The 21,641-nt window shown below is 42.1% G+C and overlaps 1 protein-coding gene across 2 annotated transcripts in view; it reads left to right on the top strand.

The window, feature by feature from the left end:
- The window catches only part of RP2 (RP2 activator of ARL3 GTPase), a 64,689-nt gene that overhangs the window by 9,310 nt on the left and 33,738 nt on the right, over positions 1 to 21,641 (top strand). The window contains exon 3 of one of the 2 annotated variants that reach the window (XM_047844687.1): positions 5,651 to 5,937. In XM_047844687.1, the coding sequence (XP_047700643.1) occupies positions 5,836 to 5,937 (102 nt within the window). In that variant the 5' untranslated portion in view covers positions 5,651 to 5,835. Of the gene's footprint in view, positions 1 to 5,615; positions 5,938 to 21,641 lie in introns of those variants that run through there. The other variant, XM_047844686.1, reaches the window with a different exon arrangement.

Below are 21,641 nucleotides of genomic sequence, written 5' to 3' on the forward strand. Positions count from 1 at the left end.
TTCTACAACATTACAGTATAGCTAATGAAACATAAGTTGTAGGGCCCTTCAGTTGTATGGCTCCTGTACGTATCCTAGAAGGGGCCCTAGCAATTTGCTCTTCATAATTTTGTATTATTTTCCTTAAAAAGGACCCAACCGCCGCCCCCCCCCCCAAAAAAAGAAAGAAAGAAATCCTACTCTTAAAAGTCCCAGGAAGTATCAGGCCTACTTAGTTAGGTGTTGGCCATCTATGTGATAACCATTTTCTTGTGTAAGATTTAGGAAATGTTATCAAATATCCTTTCACTAAAACTTTTGCCTTGTGCATCAGTTATTTTGCCCAAATCTTTCTTTTTCACTATTGTGGAATTATTTTTATATGATACAAATGTTGATGAGTAGCCACGATGTGGGTTGGGATCTTCTAGATGTCAGATTAAGATTTTTTTTTCTTTTTTTTCTCCACAGGTAGAGGAAACCAGAAAAGATGATCTCTCATTTAGCTTGGGTGAAATGGGAAGTTGCTCTCTTTTGTTAATAAAATCGCAAGGAGGGGCACTTGGGTGGCTCAGTCTGTCGGGCTTCTGACTTCGGCTTGGATCCTGATCTCACGGCTCGTGAGTTCTAGCCCCACGTCAGACTCTGTGCTGACAGCTCAGAGCCTGGAGCCTGCTGCAGATCCTGTCTCTGTCTCTGTCTCTCTGCCCCTCCCCTGCTCATGCACTGTCTCTCCCTCCCTCTCTCTCTCTCTCTCTCTCTCAAATATAAATAAACATTTAAAAAAAATTAAAAAAAATAAAATCACAAGGATAAAAACAAACTTCATGAACTTCCACACTCTGATTACCTCTGTGGGTTTAGTTTTATCCTAGTTTGTCCCTTTCCTGAAAAGTATTGAAATGAATATTTGGAAGATGGAAATTCTACTATAAATTTCTTTTTTAATTCCAGAAGCTATTTTTTTAAAGAGTTTCCATTGGAACTGCTTTGCTTGTAAAAAGTTACTGGAATTATTTTTATTTTTTTTTAATTTTTTTTTCAACATTTTTTTATTTTTGGGACAGAGAGAGACAGAGCATGAACGGGGGAGGGGCAGAGAGAGAGGGAGACACAGAATCGGAAACAGGCTCCAGGCTCTGAGCCATCAGCCCAGAGCCTGACTCGGGGCTCGAACTCCCGGACCGCGAGATCGTGACCTGGCTGAAGTCGGACGCTTAACCGACTGCGCCACCCAGGTGCCCCTGGAATTATTTTTATTTTATGCTGCTAAAGCCATTCACTGCTGAGACGTCTTTCTAGACTCTTCCACCCTCCCCACCCTAATCTGAGTAAGAAGTCTGTTTCCCCTGTCATTCCTCTTCTGTACTAACTTCCAAATACTTTTTTCTTGGCTTACTTTGAGAATTTTAGCAATAGCAGTGACTAAGATAGCCTATGCTAAGAGCAGTCAGAAGAGCACAGCATTTGTAACCTGATCACACACGATTTTTGATGCTTTTAAAAATAATTAGCATTGATGAATAAGGTAGTAAAAGAAAATTGGTAAGAAGTACCTAAAAGCTAACGTATGAGCTGAATGTTGGCTCAAAAATCTACTAAAAGAAAAAAAAAATTATTGCCTGAGCAATTTTTTTTTTAAACCTTCCAATACCCTTCTTCAGTACCTATGGGATTCTTATTGACAGAGTTGACTCCCACTGTGGTGGCTAGCCTCTGAGATGACACCCCAAAGGTGTCATTCATTCCCTTGTTTAGTCCCCTCCCTTAGTGAATCAGGACCAGCCCTGGTGGACCAATAGAATCCAGTGAAAGTGATACTGCGTGGCTTCTGTGGCGTGCAGCTTCTGTCTTGGCCTCTTGGAACGTTTACTCCTGGAGCCCTCAGCACGAGATGCGAAGCCCGACTAGCCTAAGGCCACCTTCCTGGAGAGATCACATGAAGATCCCCTGAGATTTCATATAGAGTTATTTCTGGCCAGTCCCCTAGCCATCCGAATCCTCCCAGCTGAGGTTCTACACTCAGCATGGAACAGAGCTCAAGTGTCCCCATTAAGGGGCGCCCGGGTGGCTCAGTCCGTTAAGCATCTTGACTCTTGATTTCGGCTCCAGTCAGGATCTCCTGGTTCGTGAGTTCGAGCCCCACGTGGGGCTCTGGGCTGACAGTGCAGAGCCTGCTTGGGATTCTTGGTCTCCCTCTCTGTCTATCCCTCTCCCATTCACTCTCTATCTCTTTCTCTCAAAAGAAATAAATGAACATTAAAGAAATAAATGAACATTAAAAATTTTTTTTAAATAGAGTAGGGATTTTTTCCAGCGGCTGTTGCTGCCGTAATTGATTTATTCATGCTGTGGAGGTATACCTCTTCAGGTCTGTCTTCTGAGAAGCCACAATGTCACTTCTGTGGTCGCGACACGTGGGGAACCCAGACTCTCTCAGGAGCCTGTGGCTAGGTACAAACCCACAACCCAACTTAAAAAAAACTTTTTTTAATGTTTATTTATTTTTGAGAGACAGAGCGAGCGAGCAGGGGAGGGGCAGAGAGAAAGAGAGAGAGAGGGAATCTGAAGCAGGCTCCAGGCTCCCAGCACTTGACCGATGGATAACCATTCTGTTATTGATTGGCCAGCAGTTTCTGTGGTTATCTTCCTTGAGAATGGGAACTAAGATATAAAGAGATTGTAGCATGCACTTGGACAGGAAGGCCAGGAGGAATCAGGGTGGGATGGCTGTTCTCAGCCACGTATATGGTATATGCCCATGAGTACGTAAAGAGAGCTAGTTTGCACACACACAAAAAAGTGGTAATGAGAATCCATGGTGGGAAGGGAAGAGAAAAAGAGAGAGGAGCAGAAAAGAAAGAGTAAGAAAGAGAAAGAAAGAACAGGACAGAGCTCTGTACTAGCTCTGTTCCCTGGCTTTCTAATCCTGAGTTCTTAAATTTTAATTTAATTTAATTCTTTATTTTATTTTTGGTGAGGAGTGATGGTGGGATGGAACTTTTTTAGTAAGTTTTTAAGTGTTTATTTTTGAGAGAGAGAGAGAGAGAGAGCACAAGCAGGGGAGGGGCAGAGAGAGAGGTGGGGACAGAGGATCTGAAGCGGGCTCCATGCTGGCAGCAGACAGCCCGATGTGGGGTTCAAACTCACGAACCAGGGGATCATGACCTGCCCCAAAGTCAGATGCTTAACTGACTGAGCCACCTCACCCCCGCCCCCCTGCCCCGGGTTGGGATTACAATTTTTTTTAATTTTGGTTTTTGTATTTTAGAGAGAGCGAGGGAGAGGGGGAGAGAGAGAGAGAGAGAGAGAGAGAGAGAGAGAGAGAGAGACTCTTAAGCAGGCTCCACGCTCAGCACAGAACCAACATGGGGCTCAATCCCACGACCCTGGGATCATGACCTGAACTGAAATCAAGAGTTGGATGCTCAACCAACTGAGTCACCCAGGCATCCCGGTGGGATGGAATTTAACAGAAAGGGGACTTTATCTTCACTTTTGCTTAGGATCCCAAAGATTACTGTTGGATATAGATTTTTAAAAAAAAATTTTTAGTGTTTATTTATTTTCGAGAGAGACAGAGACAGAATGCAAGTGGGTTAGGGGCAGAGAGAGAGGGAGACACAGAATTCGAAGCAGGCTCCAGGCTCCGAGCTGTCAGCACCAGAGCCCGACACAGGGCTCAAATTCACGGACCATGAGATCATGACCTGAGCCGAAGTCGGATGCTCAACCAACTGAGCCACCCAGGCGCCCCTGGATATAGATTTTTGTTTTAGGTTTGAGTTTCTTGTTAATGAATACTGCAAAACTATGAGAGTGTTAGGGATCGTTCCTCTAAAATTAGTTTTGTTGGGGCACCTGGGTGGCTCAGTCAGTTAAGCATCTGACTCTGGCTCAGGTCATGATCCTGCAGTTCGTGAGTTTGAGCCCCCCATCTGGATCTGCACTGACTGTGCAGAGCCTGCTTGGGATTCTCTCTCTCTGCCCCTCCCCCACTTGCACTCTAAATAAATAAATAAATAAATAAATAAAAATAAAATTAGTTTTGTTGTTTGTTCATTAAGAGGAACAGCATCACTGTGGGACAGAGCCCCCATAGGCATCAGATGGCCTACACAGATACTTTACTTCTTTATTTCAGATCAGTCAGAAGGGAGCACATTCAGGGTACGAGTGAGCTCTGGGTTTTTCTTGTCCCTGCTCAACCACTCTCATTGTGACCACAGATTAGTCCCTTCATCTCTGTGTACCTGTTTCCTCCACTCTACTACACGGTGGTCACAATTTTAACCTTCTATGACTCTAAAATATCTAGGGGTCTTATCCAAAACATCATCACACAGACCTTTCATCTCAGTCTGAAGAAGAAAAAGTATGTGCTAGGTCAAGACCCTGTTGCCTAAGATCTGGAACTTATATTTGCAGTAATTTCTAATACCTGAGCACATGCACTTTTTCTTCCTGATTGTGCAGTAAAAGACAGGAAGTGAAAAAGGGAACATTCTTAATGCTCAAGTTAAGTCAGAGACCCATTTAGGATACATACTCTAAATGTAAATAAAGGTGGGAAAGTAAAAAGTTAACCAAATTTGAACCTGAACTGATCTGCATTTGCTGTCCCACCAAGATGTCAAAATACTGTACTCAGAGAATTAAAATAACCTTTTTTTCTATTACAGAAGCAATACATGTGTATTGTAGTAAATTTAGCCCAAGGGTAACAAATGTTAATATTTAGTGTATATATATATATATATATATATATATTTAATACCTTCAGACAGACCCTATGCCATTTGCTCAGAGCTGTTTACATGGCAATGCTTGTGTCCTTCCCTAGGCTATAAATTCCAGAGGAGAACCCCTTTACTAGGACATCTCGCCCCCGCCTCATCGCACACACACTTCAGACACTGTCTTCGATAAGGAATATAGAAAAGGTTGTAAATGCTTCCTTCACTAGCATGCATTCATTCATGCATGCATTCATTTCACAAACATCTTGTCGAGCACCTAGCCTGGAGCTGAGCCAGGCCTAGGGAATTCAAAGATACATGCTCTTTGAGATCGGCTCTTTGGTCTCAAGAAATTCACATTTCTAATAGAGAATACACAAACAATTATTTTATTAAGTACTTGTGCAATTTTAGAGCGATATGCAGAAGTATTAAGAAAACAGAAGAGAGGGCAAAGGGGGGTGTGGCTGGGGGAAGTTTCCGGAAGGGGCGACGCTGGCCAGACGGTGTGGCGCGGGTGTGATGAGAAAATTAACGAATTTCAGGGCCCCTTCCTGTGTCAGCCGCAGTTCCTGCTCCCTCGCCACTTGCATCATAAAACTGAAGCTTAATGTTCAACTAGGGCCCGCGCCTAGAACTTGGAAACTGAGAACCAAGGGCAAAAAGACGGCGGAGCCAGCACTTCCAGCGGCTAGAGAGCCCCAGGGAGTCCTCGGAGGGGCGGGGCCGGGCTGGGGGCGGGGTCGGCCTTGCGTGCGCCAGAGCCGGCCGGGCCCGCCACTGGGGGCCGGCGCACGAGCGGGGCGCGGATTGGTTGTATGGGTCCGTCGACCTCTCTTCATAGGCCGCGCAGGGCCGCTCGCGGGGCTTTGATTGGCTCACGGGGCGCCGAGTGGTCATTGGCTGCGATGGGTCGTCTGGGCGACTAGGAGGAAAAAGACAAGGGGTGTTGGGCCTGGCGGGCTAACCCGGATTGGGGACAGCTGGCGGTTCCGCGGGGCGGTGTCCGGAGAGCTGCGGGGCCCGGGAGCCCGGGGTCCACGCCACACTCCCAGGAGGTGCCCGAACCAGCGGGCCGGCGAGGAGTAGCGGCCAGCGAGACCCGCAAGCCGGGACCATGGGCTGCTTCTTCTCGAAGAGGCGGAAGGCTGAGAAGGAGTCGCAGCCCGAGGGCGAGGAGGAGCGGCCGAAGCAGTACAGCTGGGACCAGCGCGAGAAGGTAACCGAAGTCCCTCGGCCATTGGTTTCGGCCGTCCCGAGCCGCTCAGCCGGGGTCCCTGGCGGCCCCGGAGGACTGAGGGGGGCCGACCCAGCGGATGCAGTTCGCGCGCGCGCGTTCTCCTCTCTCTCACGCGAGTAGTTGGAAGTCGGGGGGGGGGATGACTTTTGGGGGGGGAGCGGTGAAATAACAGCGCCGCGGAGGACTGTGAAAGCGCTGGAAGGCGCCTTCGAACTCATTGTCAGAGTCCTGGGGGCTTTCCCTCCGGTCCGAGGGCGGACTGTAGGGAAGGAAGCGGAGCCTCGAATGCCCCTAATCTCAGATCTGTTCATTTCACCCGCTGCGCAGAGCGGGGTTTTGTCCAGTCGTCGAGTTACACGTGGGACCGATTCTCATCTCTTTCGCCGCTCACGTTCGTTCTGTGGCTGTTTTCTCTTTTGTCTGCCCCAGCGGGTAAATCTCTTTAGTGCCTAGTGGTATATTCTACTGCTGAATTTTCTGTTACCGAGTGGACTGTTGATTTTGCTTTCCCTCCTCCCTCTTCCAGTTCCCCGAAAGGAATAATGAAAAGCGGACCAATCTTGGAATGTGTGTTAAGACTGTATGGTGAAAATAACCAGCATAAAACCGGGCAGTACTTTACTATTGTTTTCAATGAATGAAAACGCCCTTCTTTTTACTTCGGTCTATAAGCCAGAAATGAGAAAGCTTTGAAATGTCCACTGGTGTTGCACAAAACACACTTAGTCATAAATTTCATAATGTTTCCTCTTTCTACATAGTTCTGCATTTGTGCTTAGTAAATTACTTTGATAGACTTCTCAATTTTTCTTTTCCAGAAAAAGATTTTTTAATAAGCATTACGAACAGTTAACTCCTTGCTTAATGCAACTTATCTTTACCCGTGAATACTTTAAAGTTGGTATTCATGTTACGCTTTCAGAGACCTTCCCGCATGGTTTTCAATCGCCAGAATAATTTATTCATGTAAACTCAGTTCTCCAAGTGTCAGCTTTAAGAAACTGGAAGCTTTTTGCAGAATTTTGAGTCGCAGCTCTCTGTCCCATTTTTCACATCCTTCTTAGATTGCATGGTATATTTATTCTCTTATCTATACTTGATAGTATCATTTTATTGCCTAGGAATGGAAGGTGCTGTGATATCACACACAAATATTGCACCTATGATTTAGGGCACCTGGTTAAGTGTTACGATTTCCTGGTTTCTGAGTTGGAGCCCCACATCTGGCTCTGTGCTGACAGTTAAGAGCCTGGAGCCTGCTTCAGATCCTCTCTCTGTCTCTCTGCCCCTCCCCTGCTCGCACTCTGTCTCTCTCTCCCCAAAATAAATAAACATTAAAAAAAGTTATTTGGTGGACAGTTTTTTAAAAGATTCATTTCCTCAGTCTTACTATTTCTAACAGTGCTCCTTAACCTTGAACTGTCTGCTGTAGAGAAGCTTGTGTGTTTGATTTTTATTTCAGCTTTTTGTTTTGAAGTCATAGGCTAAAACTAAAGTGCCTTTATTTTATTTAGAGTAGTCATGGTTGCCCTTTTGATTCATTCATTTCTTCATAATAAATTGTCTTAAAGTTAACCTTTATTAATATAATGTTCAGGTTAGTTAGAATCTCATGTTAATTATTCTCCTTTTGGATACATGGGTGTGTTCTGTGATTTTTTTTCTTTTGCTTTTTGGCTAAGTAAATGCATCGAAAAATACAGTAGTGGACACCAACACCTAAGCTTTCTGCCCCATATGAGCATGTAATAAACTTTCAATTGTAGACACTATTTTGTGATCACAGGGAACATTTTGGGGGAACACTACTAGGTACTGTAGTTGTAGAGGTGGAAGACCTATTACTGGATATGTAAAGTAAGCTCATGCCTCTGGATATGTGCATAATAAAAGTTAAAATCTTGATCAAGTCATCTAATCAGAATTTTCTAACTAAATGAACATTATATTATGAAAACAGTCCAGTTTTAAAATCTGTTGGGGGCACCTGGGTGACTCAGTCCATGAAGCTTCTGACTCGTGGTTTCAGCTCAGGTCATGATCTCATGGTTCATGGGTTCAAGCCCTGCATCAGGCTCTGCACTGATAATACAGAGCCTGCTTGAGATCTGTCTCTCTGCCCCTTCCCTGCTTGCTTGCTCTCTCTCTCTCTCTCTCAGAATAAATAAACATAAAAAAAATTTGTTGGACTTGGGGTGCCTGAGTGGCTCAGTTGGTTGAGCGTCCAACTTCGACTCAGGTCATGATCTCACAGTTCGTGAGTTTGAGCCCTGCATTGGGTTCTCTGCTGTCAGGAGGAACCCACTTCAGATCCTCTGTCCCCCTCTCTCTCTGCACCTCCCCTGCTCATGCTTGCTGTCTCTCTCTCTCTCTCTCAAAAATAAATAAACATTAAAAAAATCTGTTGGACTGTTCAAGAAAGAGAATTACCAGCTTACATTTTGAGACAGTGGAGGTACCACATTTCCCAACATTGCTTTTTTCTTTTTGGGATTTTTCTTTTTCTTTTGGAATTATTAGGAGTTCACTCTACGGTGCCTCATTTATGGTAGCCTACTAAATTTTATATAATTTTAAAGATTTTTTTTCTAGTTCCTTATCTCTCGTGAGGCCAGTTTGGGCTAGTGTACAAATGTTCTGGATTAGTCCAATGATACTTTTAGTGAGTTTAGCATGGTCTTGCTTGCTCCTAGAAGACTTTAGTTGTACCTTATAAGGAACAGAATGCAAATACGTCCCAGAGAACATAAGCGAGATAAGTTTTAAAGTTACATCAGACAATTACCATTCAATTATAGATGTAAAAACAAAACGCATTGCCTGAAAAATTTCCTTGCTACGTGGAAAAGTGGTGTCTAAATTTTTCCTTAGGTTGTGTAATCAGAGTATCTTTATTGAGAGGCGCCCTCTGGGTTTTGGGTTTTGACTTGTGTAATTGGGTTGGTCTTAGGGGACTGAAGCTAGGAGAAATTGTCTCAGGATGTTTGGAGACTAGGTGTTGTCATGGCAACTGATTTACTGTAATCAACAGTGTATGAAGCTTATTTTCTATTGCTGCTAACTTTGAAAAAGTAAAAAAGTTACTGTACAATTACTACATTGGCATGAGAAATATTTTCGGGTTGTAACATCAGTTTTTAAATCATTTGGAAAGAGGGGCGCCTGGGTGGTTCAGTCGGTTAGGCGGCCGACTTCGGCTCAGGTCACGATCTCGCGGTCCGTGAGTTCGAGCCCCGCGTCGCGCTCTGTGCTGACAGCTCAGAGCCTGGAGCCTGTTTCGGATTCTGTGTCTCCCTCTCTCTGACCCTCCCCCGTTCATGCTCTGTCTCTGTCTCAAAAATAAATAAACGTTAAAAAATTTTTTTTTAATCATTTGGAAAGAAATGCTTTTACCCTTGTTATCTGTGTGCTGCCTCTTACAGTTAGACAAATTATTCTATATATATATATATATATATATATATACATACACACACACACATATATATATACATATATGTGTGTATATATGTGTGTGTGTGTGTGTATATATATATGCACTCCAACACCAAGGAAGACTCAAAATTCTAAGAATTATTCCTGCCCTTAATGAGCAGGCTGGCTTTATTGAGTTAAAATAGGAAATAATTTAAGTATAAACAAAGAAAAGAGGAGTGGTACAGAAAAGAAGTTTTCATTTTCTGGTTATTCATACCAATACTCTCCCTAGATGATAGAAATGAGGATTAGTCCTCTAAACAATGCTGGCCTAAGTATGAAATTTGTGAATTTGAGTATGAGCAACACATCTTGTATCCATTACACTTATCTCATGTTTGGTAGAAATAAAACTAAACAAAAGCCTTCTACCAGGGATTCGAGTAACTGCGTTTTATTTGGTGTCTGTGTCATGACCTATCCAATAAAGCAGTCAATTTGTGTATTTCAGGTTCTTTGGCTATAAAATGGGACAGTGATAAAGAATTTTTTACTATTTAATAAGGTAAAGCCCTGGCCTGAGGGGTTAGACAACAGTGGTCACCTCTGAGGATAGAACTCACACCAGAGATTGCCAGGGAGGAGGGGGACGGGGGGGGGGGGGGGCAGAACCGGTCTTATTATAAAGCAGATCATAATTCCTAGGGTTGTTCATCAGCAGAAGGAATGGCTTTGTGAGGAACTGATGTGCATATTAATCAAAAGATTCAGACAGTGCCTGGATGGCCACCTACTAGAAAGAAGCGTCTGCATTGAGGAGGGGGCTAGATGCTGTTTTTAGCGTTTTAAGTATGAACAGTGCATATTCTAGGTATCCATTGCTGCATACCAAACCACTCTAAAACTTAAGGCCTTAGAACAATGGCAAGTACTTATTTTGTTCACAACTCTGCAATTTGTGTAGGGCTTAGCAAGGTTGACTCTCCCCTCTGTATGGCATCAGATGCAGCAGCTTGACTGAGGACTGGAAGATCTGCTTTCAAATATAGCTTAATAACAGAGCTGGCTGGCAAGTTGATCTGGCTTTCGGCTAGGAGCTCAGCTAGGGCTGAGGGCCAGGGGCCTCTTATAGTTGCGGCTTCCTTGCAGCGTGATGGCTGGGTTCTAAAGGCAAGTGTCCTAAGAGGGACTGGCAGAAGCTGCATGACGTTTTCTTTTCTTTTTTCTTTTCTTTTCTTTTCTTTCTTGACTCTGAATTCTCTTTATTTTTTTTTAATTTGTATTTTCCTTTTTTTTTTTAATATAATTTATTGTCAAGCTGGCTAACATACAGCATGTACAGGGTGCTCTTGGTTTCGGGGGTTGATTCCCATGATTCATCGCTTCCGTACGACAGTGCTCATCCCAACAGGCACCCTCCTCAATGCCCGTCACCCATTTCCCCTCTCTCCCCTGCCGCCCCATCCACCCTCAGTTTGTTCTCTGTATTTAAGAGTCTCTCATGGTTTGTCTCCCTCTCTGTTGGAAACTATTTTCCCCCCTTCCTTTCCCCCTGCATGGCGTTTTCTAACTAGCCTCTTAAGTGATGTAGCATTACTTCTGCCACATTCTGTTCATGTTCAAGGGGAGGGGACCTCTTGGTGGGAGGAGTGTTAAAAGAATTTGTCTACGTGTTTTACAAGACCAGTGCTCTAACCCCCGAGCTGTGGAGCCAACCATTGTCTACGTGTTTTAAATCTTTTTTTTTTTAAATATTTATTTATATTTGAGAGAAAGAGAGCACGCCCGTGAGCAGGCGAGGAGCAGAGGGAGAGGGAGACAGGATCGAAATGGGCTCTGCCTTCACAGCGGGGAGCTGGATTTGGGGCTCAAACTTATGAACTGTGAGATCATGACCTGAGCCAGAGTTGGATGCTTAACCGACTGAACCTCCCAGCCACCCCCACATGTTTTAAATCTTTTACATGAAGTTGTTGTTACTGCTTTTAAGCGATAACTGGCTTTTTGTTTATTTGTTTTCAAAATAGCTTTATCAGTAATCAGGAAAATTAAAATTAAAATCGCAGCGAGATATCACCTTACACCTGTCAGAATGGCTAAAAGCAGAAACTCCAGAAACACCCAAGTGTTGGTGCAGATGTGGAGAAAAACGAATCTTCTTGCACTGTTGCTGTTGGTGGGAATGCAAACTGGTGTGGAATACAGTATGGAGGTTCCTCAAAAAGATAAAAAATAGAACTACCCTATGATCCAGTAACCACACTACTTGGTAGTTACCCAAAATATACAAAAACACTAATTTGGAGGGATATATATACCCCTGGGTTTATTGCAGCATTATTTACAATAGCCAAATTATGGAAGCAGCCCAAGTGTCCTTCAGTAGATGAATAGACAAGACGTGGTGTACATATATATCAGCATATTATTCAGCCATAAAAAGAATGAAATCTTGCCATTTGCAGCAACATGGATGGAGCTAGAAAGTATAACGCTAAGCGAAATAAGCAAGTCGAAGAAAGACAGATACCATATGATTTCACCCATGTGTGGAATTTGAGAAACAAAACAAATGAACAAAGGAAGAAAACGAAGAGAGACAAACCAAAAAACAGACTCTTAACTATAAAGAACAAACAGATGGTTATCAGAGGGGAGGGGAGTGGGGGTATGGGTGAAATAGGTAAAGGGGATCAAGAATACACTTATCTTGGGGCGCCTGGGTGGCTCAGTCAGTTATACGTCTGACTTTGGCTCAGGTCATGATCTCATGGTTTGTGAGTTTGAGCCCCGCATTGGGCTCTGTGCTGACAGCTCAGAGTCTAGAGCCTGCTTCGGATTCTGTGTCTCCCTCTCTCTCTCTCTGCCCCTCCCCTGCTCATGCTCTGTCCCTTTTTCTCTCAAAAATAAATATTTAAAAAAAATTTTTAAAGTACACGTCTCTTGATGAACACTGAGTAATATACGGAGCTGTTGAATCACTATACTGTACTCCTGAAATTAATATAACACTGTATGTTAACTACACTGGAATTAAAATTTAAAAAAAAAATTAAAAATGTGTTTAGTCCTGAAAAGGACTAGTAATAAATGTCTAAATTTTCTAAAATTTTTATAATAAGCACACCTTTTTTTTTTTTTTTTGAGGGAGAGAGAGAGCGCGTGTGTGCGAGAGCACCCATGAGAGAGGGGCAGAGGGAAAGGGAGAAAGAGAATCCTAAGCAGGCTCCAAACCCAGTGCAAGCCCTACATGGAGCTCGATCACAAGACCATGAGATCATGATCCGAGCCAAAATCAAGAATTGGTTGCTTAACTGACTGAGCCACCCAGGCACCCCAGGCACACCTTATTTCTATAATCAGATATATATGCAATGTATATAAATAGAAATATTAATAAAAATGTGATCTCTGGGACCAAATATATAATTAATGGATACCGAGAAAGACTAATATAGATTTCTACTTGACTATTGATTATAATTCTGTTCAAATCTGTACAAACATAAAACCAGGCATAAATCCCTTATGGTTATACCATTCTAAAATGATAAAATAAAAAGAAAAATTTTAAGCACATGTAAGCATAAAGCTAATTAAATTAAAAAAACAACTTTAATATTAAAAAGTAACTTTAATGAGATAGAATTCATCTACCATACAACTTATTCGAATTGTACAGTTCAATAGTTTTAATAACTTCACAGGGTTATGGTACCATTGCTATGATCTAATTCTAGAACACATTCATCTCCCACAAGATATCCATACCTATTAGTAGTTATTCCCACTTCTCCCTGCCCCCCCCCCCCCGCTGGACACCACAATTTTACTTTCTATCTCTATAGATTTGCCAAATAACGCAGTATTTAGTCTTTTGTTACTGGCTTCTTTCATTTAGCATGTTTTTGAGATTCACCCATATTGTAGCATGTATCAGTACTTTATTCCTTTTATTGGTGAATAATATTCCACACAATAGATATTCACTTATAAATTTTATTTGTCCAGGGGCGCCTGGGTGGCTCAGTTGGTTGAGCATCCGACTGCGGCTCAGGTCATGATCTCACAGTTTGTGAGTTTGAGCCCCACATCAGGCTCTGTGCTGACAGCTTGCTCAGAGCCTGCAGCCTGCTTCAGATTCTGTGTCTCCTTCTCTCTCTCTGCCCCTCCCTTGCTCATGCTCTGTCTCTCTGTCTCTCAAAAATAAATAAATGTTAAAAATTTTTAAATAAAATGAAATAAATTTTATTTGTCCAGTTTATGTATCCATTCATCAGCTGATGGACATTTGGGTTGTTTTCACTTTTGGGCCATTACAAATAATGCCGCTGTGAATATTCATATACAAGTTTTTGTGTGGACATATATTTTTATTTCTCTTGGGGTCATCCCTAGGAGTGGAATTCCTGAGTCATATAGTAACTTCTGTGTTTAACTTTTTGAAGCTCTGCCAAGCTTTTTAAAAGTGTACCATTTTATTTTATTTTATTTTATTTTATTTTATTTTTCATGTTTATTTATTTTTGAGAGATAGAGAGACAGAGCACGAGTGAGGGAGGGGCAGAGAGAGAGGGAGACACAGAATCCGAAGCAGGCTCCAGGCTCTGAGCTGTCAGCACAGAGCCAGACATGGGGCTCGAACCCACAAATCATGAGATTGTGACCTGAGCCGAAGTCCGACACTCAACCGACTGAGCCACCCAGGTACCCCGCACCATTTTCTATTTCTACCAGCAGTATATGAGGGTTCTAATTTCTTCACTCACATAAAATTTTGATAAAGAGGAAAAGCACAAAGAGTGAAAAATGCATGGGACTGGGTTTTTAATTTGCATTCTACACACCAATATACCTCCTTGGTAGAGGCATTTAGCTTTTCCAGCTCTCAATTTCCTAGGATCCCTTCCAGTTGTCTGATTCTTTGAGCATCTCGGGAGAGGAGAGGTAAGCATTGCTAGAAGCATTCAGGCAAATCTGGGTGAACAAAGCCAATGTGATAGGCTGTAAGATTAGATTAGGTGATATGGAAAATCCTTTTCTTTTTTTAATTTTTTTTACTTACTTTGAAAGAGAGAGCGCTGAGAGTATGAATGGGCAAGGGGCAGAGAGAGGGGGAGAGAATCCCAAGCAGGCTCTGCACTGTCAGCGCGGAGCCTGATGCAGGGCTCAGTCTCACGACCATGAGACCATCACCTGAGCCATAATCAAGAGTTGGACGCTCAACCAACGGAGCCACCCAGGTGCCCCTTCTCTTTTTCCTTAAAGTTTTTTTTATTTATTTCATAATCTCTGCACCCCACGTGGGGCTCGAACTTGTGACCCTGAGATCAAGAGCCACATGCTTTTCCAACTGAGCCAGCCAGGCACCCCAGAAAATCCTTTTCAATCCTAAAATTTCATAATTCTATTTTGTGGTTATATGTTTAGCAACATGGTGAGCTAATATAAATATAATGCTTCACCTTTGTCTTCATTGTACTTAAGATCAAAGTACTGGTATTTATTATTTCTATAATTACATGACACTACCATTTTCATTTAGGAAATAACCTTTCAGCTGTATAGCTATGTAGTCCTGAAATTGATTTAACAATGTTTAAATTTTGAGTAATTTTAGTTTAATTGAAGTGTAATTTACATACAGTAAAATTTACCCTTTTGAAGTGTACAGTTCTGAGTTTCGGCAAATGAATACAGTCACATAACTGATCACTACAGTGGAGATATAGTACAGTTACATCAACCCCCCAAATTTCCTCATGCTCCTTTGCGGTCAAGTCTGCCCCTAGCCTCTGATCAGTTTTTTATCCCTATAGTTTTGTCTTTTGAGAATGTCGTATAAATAGAATCCGACAGTAACCTTTTGAGTCTGCCTTCTTTCACTTAGCATGATACATTTATTTATTTTTTTTTATTAAAATTTTTTTTAACGTTTATTTACTTTTGAGACAGAAACAGAGCATGAACGGGGGAGGGGCAGAGAGAGAGAGGGAATTACAGAATCCAAAGCAGGCTCCAGGCTCTGAGCTGTCAGCACAGAGCCCAACGCGGGGCTCGAACTCACGGACCGCGTGATCATGACCTGAGCTGAAGTCAGACACTTAACCGACGGAGCCACCCAGGCGCCCCAGCATGATACTTTTAAAATTCATCCATGTTGTTGCGTGTATCAGGAGTTCCTTTTTATTGTTGAGTAGTATTCCGTTATTTGGGTGTACCATGTTTATTTATCCATTCCCCAGTCGAGGAACATTTGGGTTGTTTTCAGTTTGGGTAATTATGAATAAATCTATTATAAACATTTGCAGACAGGTTTTTGAGTGAACATAATTTTTCATTTCCTTTGGGTGAATATTTAGGAGTGGGATTACTGACTCATATGGAAATTGTATATTAAACTTCATAAGAAACTGCCAAACTGTTTTTCCAAAGTGGCTGTGCCAGTTTGCATTCTTACGGGCAATGTATGAGAGATCCAGTTGCTATGCCACCAGCACTTGTTATGTTCAGTTTTTCTTTTTTTTTAATCTAATTTTAGCCACTCTAATAGGCATGCATTGGTGTTTCATTGTGGTTTAATTTGCATATCCTTGATGAGTAATGACGTTGAGCATTTTTCCATGTACTTATTTGCTGTCCATGTATTTTTGCTGAAGCGTTTATTAAAATCTTTTGCCCATTTTTTAAAATGTTTGTTTGTTTGTTTATTTATTTATTTAGAGGCAGCAAGCATGAGCAGGGGAAGGGCAGAGAGAGAGGGAGACAGAGAATCCCAGCCCGTCTCTTCACTGTCAGCACGGACCCCAACTCGGGACTCTATCTCACGAACCGTGAGATCATGACCTGAACTGAAATCAAGAGTTGGATGACCAACCGACTGAGCCACTCAAGCGCCCCTTTGGCCCATTTTTTACAGGATTGTTTTCTTAATTGTGTTGCGAGACTTTTTTTTATATAACTTGGATACGAGTCCCTTGTCATATGGTGTGTTTTACAGATTTTTTTTCCCCGCAATTAATGATTTGTCTGCTCTTAACGGTGTCTTTTGAAGAACAGAAATTTTCTATTTTGATAAAAGTCCCAATTTTTAATTTTTTCTTTTACGGATTTGTGTTTTTGGTTTCACATCTAGAAAATGTTTGCCTGACCAGGATTACAAAGATTTTCTTTCCCTCTGTTTTATTCTAGAAGTTGTAGGGTTTTTGGTGTTATAGTTAGGTTCTATGATCAATTTTGAGTTGTTTTATATGGTGCAAGATAAGGGAATTCTTTTACTTTTTTTACATATAGATTTCCAATTGTTCTGGCACCATTTGTTAAAAAGACTATGCTTTATTGAATTGCCTTTGCACCTTTGTCAATGTATACACAAGTCTATTTTTGAACTCTCTATTCTGTTCCATTGGTTTATGCACCTCGTAAACATTGGTTTCTGTTTGAATCTGGTTAACTATGAAGAAGCAGCCAAGAGAATGTTTTAGGAGCCAGATTGCCTGGGTCTCAGACTCAGCTCAAGCACTTACTAACTGTGTGAATTTGGGTAAGTTATTTAGACTCTCGGTGCCTAAATTTTCTCATCTGTAAAACAGAGATAATAGTACACAACCCTCATAGGGGTTTTTATGAGTTTTGAGTGAATGACTGTAAAGCACTGAGCATGGTGACTTGTTCCTATACATAGCTTCTTATACTCCTGAGCCTTATTTTGGACTTCTGTGCAGATGGGCTTTCCACTAAAATTAACAGATTCCAGGGCGCCTGGGGGACTGAGTTGGTTGAGCGTCCAACTCTTGGTGTTGGCTCAGGTCGTGATCTCACAGTTCATGGTTTGGAGCCCCGTGTCAGGCTCCATACCGACAGCACGGGCTCCCTTGGGATTCTCTCTCCCTCTCTCTGCCCCTCCCCTGCTCATGCTCACTTGCTTGTGCTCTCTCTCTAAATAAATAAATAAATAAACTTAAATAAAAATTAAATTAACACATTCCATTATTTCATCTCAGATTATCATTATGGAAATTTAACTGCAGAGATGAATTTTAATGGAAAATTTCATTGCTGCTCAGTAAGAAAAAATAAGATGTTCACTTTTGTTTTCTGTTAGGAAAATAGTGCTTAACTTAGTTTAGTAGCTGTATCGGGTGAACTCCAACTGTTGAAATAGTTTCTTTGATTTCAAAAGTATATCCACTACCTTTTGTGGATTATAGTAAGAAATACAGCCCAAACTACGCTCACTTCATAAGTGGCTCTTGTGAACAGGTAGCTTGAAATATGACGTTTCCATGTTTGTTTTTTTAGGCACTTTATTTGAAAACTAGTAACTTGCAAAATTCCTGTGGTACTAAGCTTCAGGTTATTTATGATTACTTTTTGTTTTGAAGAACTTCCAAGATTTGTTGAGGAAGTATCCTAAGTTTCTCCTTCTTGAACCATATTGACAATCTGAATAATTTTATACTATAGAACTCTTTAGCTAGAGGGTTAGTTTCTCCCCGTAACTATTAGAAGTGAGGTATCCAGATAAAGTACTTAGACAAATAGTAAATTACATTTAACTCCTCAGCATTGACATTTGTTATGGACTAAATATCCATGTCCCTCCAAAATTCATGTGTTGAAGCCCTAACTCCCATTGTGGCTGTGTTTGGAGATGGGGCCTCAAAGGAAGTAATTAAAGGTTAAAAGGGATCATAAAGGTAGGGCCCTGATCTGATAGGATTAGGCTCCTTATAAGAAGAGACCTCAGAGAACTTGTTGCGTACTCACTCGGGAAGGCCATGCGAGGATATAGTGAGAAGGCAGACGTTGTCTGCAAGCCAGGGAGAGAGGTCTCACCAGAAACCAACCAACTGTGATGGCACCTTGATCTTGGACTTCCCAGCCTCCAGAACTGTGAGACATAAATTTCTGTTGTTTAAGCCACCTGATCTGTTATTTTGTTATGGCAGCCAGTCTCAGTCTCCTCAGGCTGCCATCACAAAATAGCATGGGCTAGGTAGCTTTAAAGAGAAATTTATGTCTTAGATGGTTCTGGATACTGGAAGCTCAAGATCAAGGTGCCGGCAGATCAAGTGTCTGGTGTCACAGGTCAATATTGCTGGACATGAGTTAAAGCGTCAAAACCAGATTTTATTCAGTAACTACTGGCAGTGGGGGACAGAGCTGAGCTCCTTGCCAATTTGTGCGGAATTGATTTCAGCGATTTTATTAGGAAAATGAGGGAGCAGGGAGAGCAGGGGCTTCGTAGAGTCAGAGAAGTGAAAATTGGTCAGTGTGAATGTGAATAGACGAGCTGTGTTCATTAACTCAGTTATCAAAGTGTGGATTCTATCCTCCCACAGAGACTGGTAGACAGAGGCCCTATCCTTCCTGACATTTATATTTCAAAGGAGTGGCTGTCAGGTCCTTGAGAAAGAGATTTCTGAATTTTAAGACTTACATACAGCGGTGAGTTCTTTTTAGTAAATGCTGTAAGAAAGGGAGGTCAGGGGCCCATTATCAGGTATTGGCTAGAACAAACAGTAAATTTTCCTGGCAGAAACATTTTCCAGGCAGGAATTATAATGGGGGGGGAGGGGGGTTGAAGGGTCCTTCTAGAGACAGGGCTTTGTGCTGCTAGAAGCCATGCTTGAGTTTGGTCAAGTCTCTTACTCCAGGGATTGGGCCAGAGTTGTAGTGTGCCAGAAGTTTCCCGGTTCTCACTGGTGAGGGCCTGCGTCCTGGCTCCTATTCAGTTACCTTCTTGCTATGTACTCATGGCCTTTCCTCTAGTGTGTACACAAGGAGAGAGGGAGAGAGAGGGAAGATCTTTTCTTTTCCCTTCTTCCTTCCTTCTTTCCTTCTAAGAGCACTAAATCCCATCATGAGGCCCTGCCCTCAGGACCTCCTCTAAACCTAAAGAGCCCAACTCCAAATACCATCACCTTGGGGGTTAGGGCTTCAACAGATGAGTTTTGAGACGACACAGGTATTCAGTCCTCAGTCCATATGGCTTCCTGCGCAGACTACGATAGCAGCTCAATCATTTCAAAGTTAAGAGTGGATGTTGTTTGTGCATTTGCAACAAGTCTTAACTACAACTATTGATATTGTACTAATTATAACTAACGTAGTTGAAATTTCTCCGTTAAATACCGTGCATCTTATGTATTACTTGCATGCAAAACACATTAGCTAAATTCCTTTAAGTCATAGGTATTAACTGTTCTGTTTTGTTATTTTTATCCAAACACTGGTTTGTTACATACTTAATTCTTAGATAAACGTGCTTGCAAATGTTTGAACTTGCTATCCATATCTCAGACAAAGATAACTTGGCCAGAACCTTGAACCCCAAATTAATTCCCCAGGAAAATACACGCAGAGTGTCACATCAAAGTTTTAAGGAGTTTCTGGTACAGTGAGATAAGCCATAAACCGATAAACTGAAGCTTGAAGATTCCACTTGCCCATTGAACTTGAGGCCTTGGTAGAGCCAGGCCAACTCCTGGGCTCCTTTTCCCATACTCATGGCTTTCTTGCTCTTCTCACTCCCCCCTGTGGGAGGTGGATCAGTGCCAAGGTGACAGGCTGAAGAAGACCAGAGAATTGTTTTATACCCTCCTTAAAGCCTAAAGCAGAACTGGCTGAAACCACTCTTGCATGTTCCTTTTTTCCACTTTAAGGCCTGGGCTAGATCCAGATCCTGGTAGCCTGCGCCATGACCACATTCCCATTCCCATTCCCGTCTTCCAAGTGGAAGGTAGCCTCACCTTCCTTTTACCCCAGGTATGGGAGGGAAGAGAATGTAAAAAGGAGAAACCCAGGACTGATATTAGGAGTGCCTCTGCCTGGCTTCATGTATAATTATCTTCCTACTCAAGTTGGCCAACTTGAACCGTGACCTAACTAAATGCCCCTAAGAACATCATTTTTGTTCTTGATCCTTATCAGGGTCTCTCTTCTTTGGAGATAGACTGGAGAATGGGGTGTGAAGTGTATGATTATCAAACTTAGTTACCCTTCACGTTTGTTTATTAAAGAGAAACCTAGGGGCTGCCTCCCTCAGGTTACACTCCGAGGTAACAAAGATTAAGTAGTTTAAATGGATTCAGCAAGGATGTGTGGAGCGCCTCTGTGGTGCCAGGCACTGTGCTAGGTACGGGGGGGGGGGGGGGGGTGGGAAACAAAGGGGAGCAAAACAGAAAATCCCTTCCCTCATGGAGCTTATGTCGTAATAGAGGACCAGTAGAATACAGATAATAAATATAATTCACACATAGTGCCTTAAAAGGAAGCTAAGTGCTTCGGAGAAAAATAAAGAAGGGTAAAGAGGTAGTATTGGAGGTGGTGTTTCAGTTTTAAATAGATTGGTTATGGGATTCCAGCCCAAAGATCACTGCACAGGAAGGGACAGAGACTGGTATTTAATGTAATGTAGATACTCCGAAAAGGGAGAGCAGGCTTCTGGTCGAGGAAACTGGAAAGCTTCACAGAAAAAGTTTGACAGGTGGACAAGCAGACCTAGGAGAAGGCTGTCTGGGCAAAGGAGAATCAGAGGACATAGACAAGTCACAAAAAGTGACTGCAGATCTACTGAGGAAGAAAGGTCCCATAGGAGAGCAATAAGAATTAGGAGTAAAATGTAAGTTGTTATTACATAGTAGTGACTTACATTGAAAGATCTTCCAATATTGAACCATTTTCACGCAACTCGGGATGAATCCAGCTTGGTTGTGGCGCTTCCTCTTTTTATGGGATTGATTTAATTGGCAGTTGTCCCCACCTCCACCCCCCGCCCCCCCCCCCCCCCAATCTATAGGCATGAGTGAAATGAACCTAAATTTTCTTCTTTTGCTGTGTCTTTGTTTTTCTTCTTAGGATCTCACTGGGAAGGCTAGTAGCACGAGTTAGGACTGTTCCTTTGTTTTCTATTGTCTTTTAAGGTTTGCATAAACCTGGGATAAATAAAATCTGAATCTGCTTATAAAACCATCAGGGCCTGGTGTTTTCTTTGTGGGAACACTTAGCTAGCCCACTGCTTCTATTTCTGTAGTAGTAATAGCATTTTATTTAGGCTTTTAGCTTCTTCTGGAGTCAGTTGTGATAAGTTATTTTTCAAGAGATGTGTTCATTTCATAGACAAAATTTCTTAAAGCTTGTTGGTATATAGTTGTTGATGCTGTTCTCTTTTTAACCTCTACTTTATTTAGGGTGATATCCCCCTTTTCATTCATACTATTTGTGTTTTGTTTTTATTTCCTTGATCATTCTTTCCAGAAGTT

Source organism: Prionailurus viverrinus, chromosome X (genome assembly GCF_022837055.1).
Source record: "Prionailurus viverrinus isolate Anna chromosome X, UM_Priviv_1.0, whole genome shotgun sequence".
Classification (NCBI taxonomy): Eukaryota; Metazoa; Chordata; class Mammalia; order Carnivora; family Felidae; genus Prionailurus; species Prionailurus viverrinus.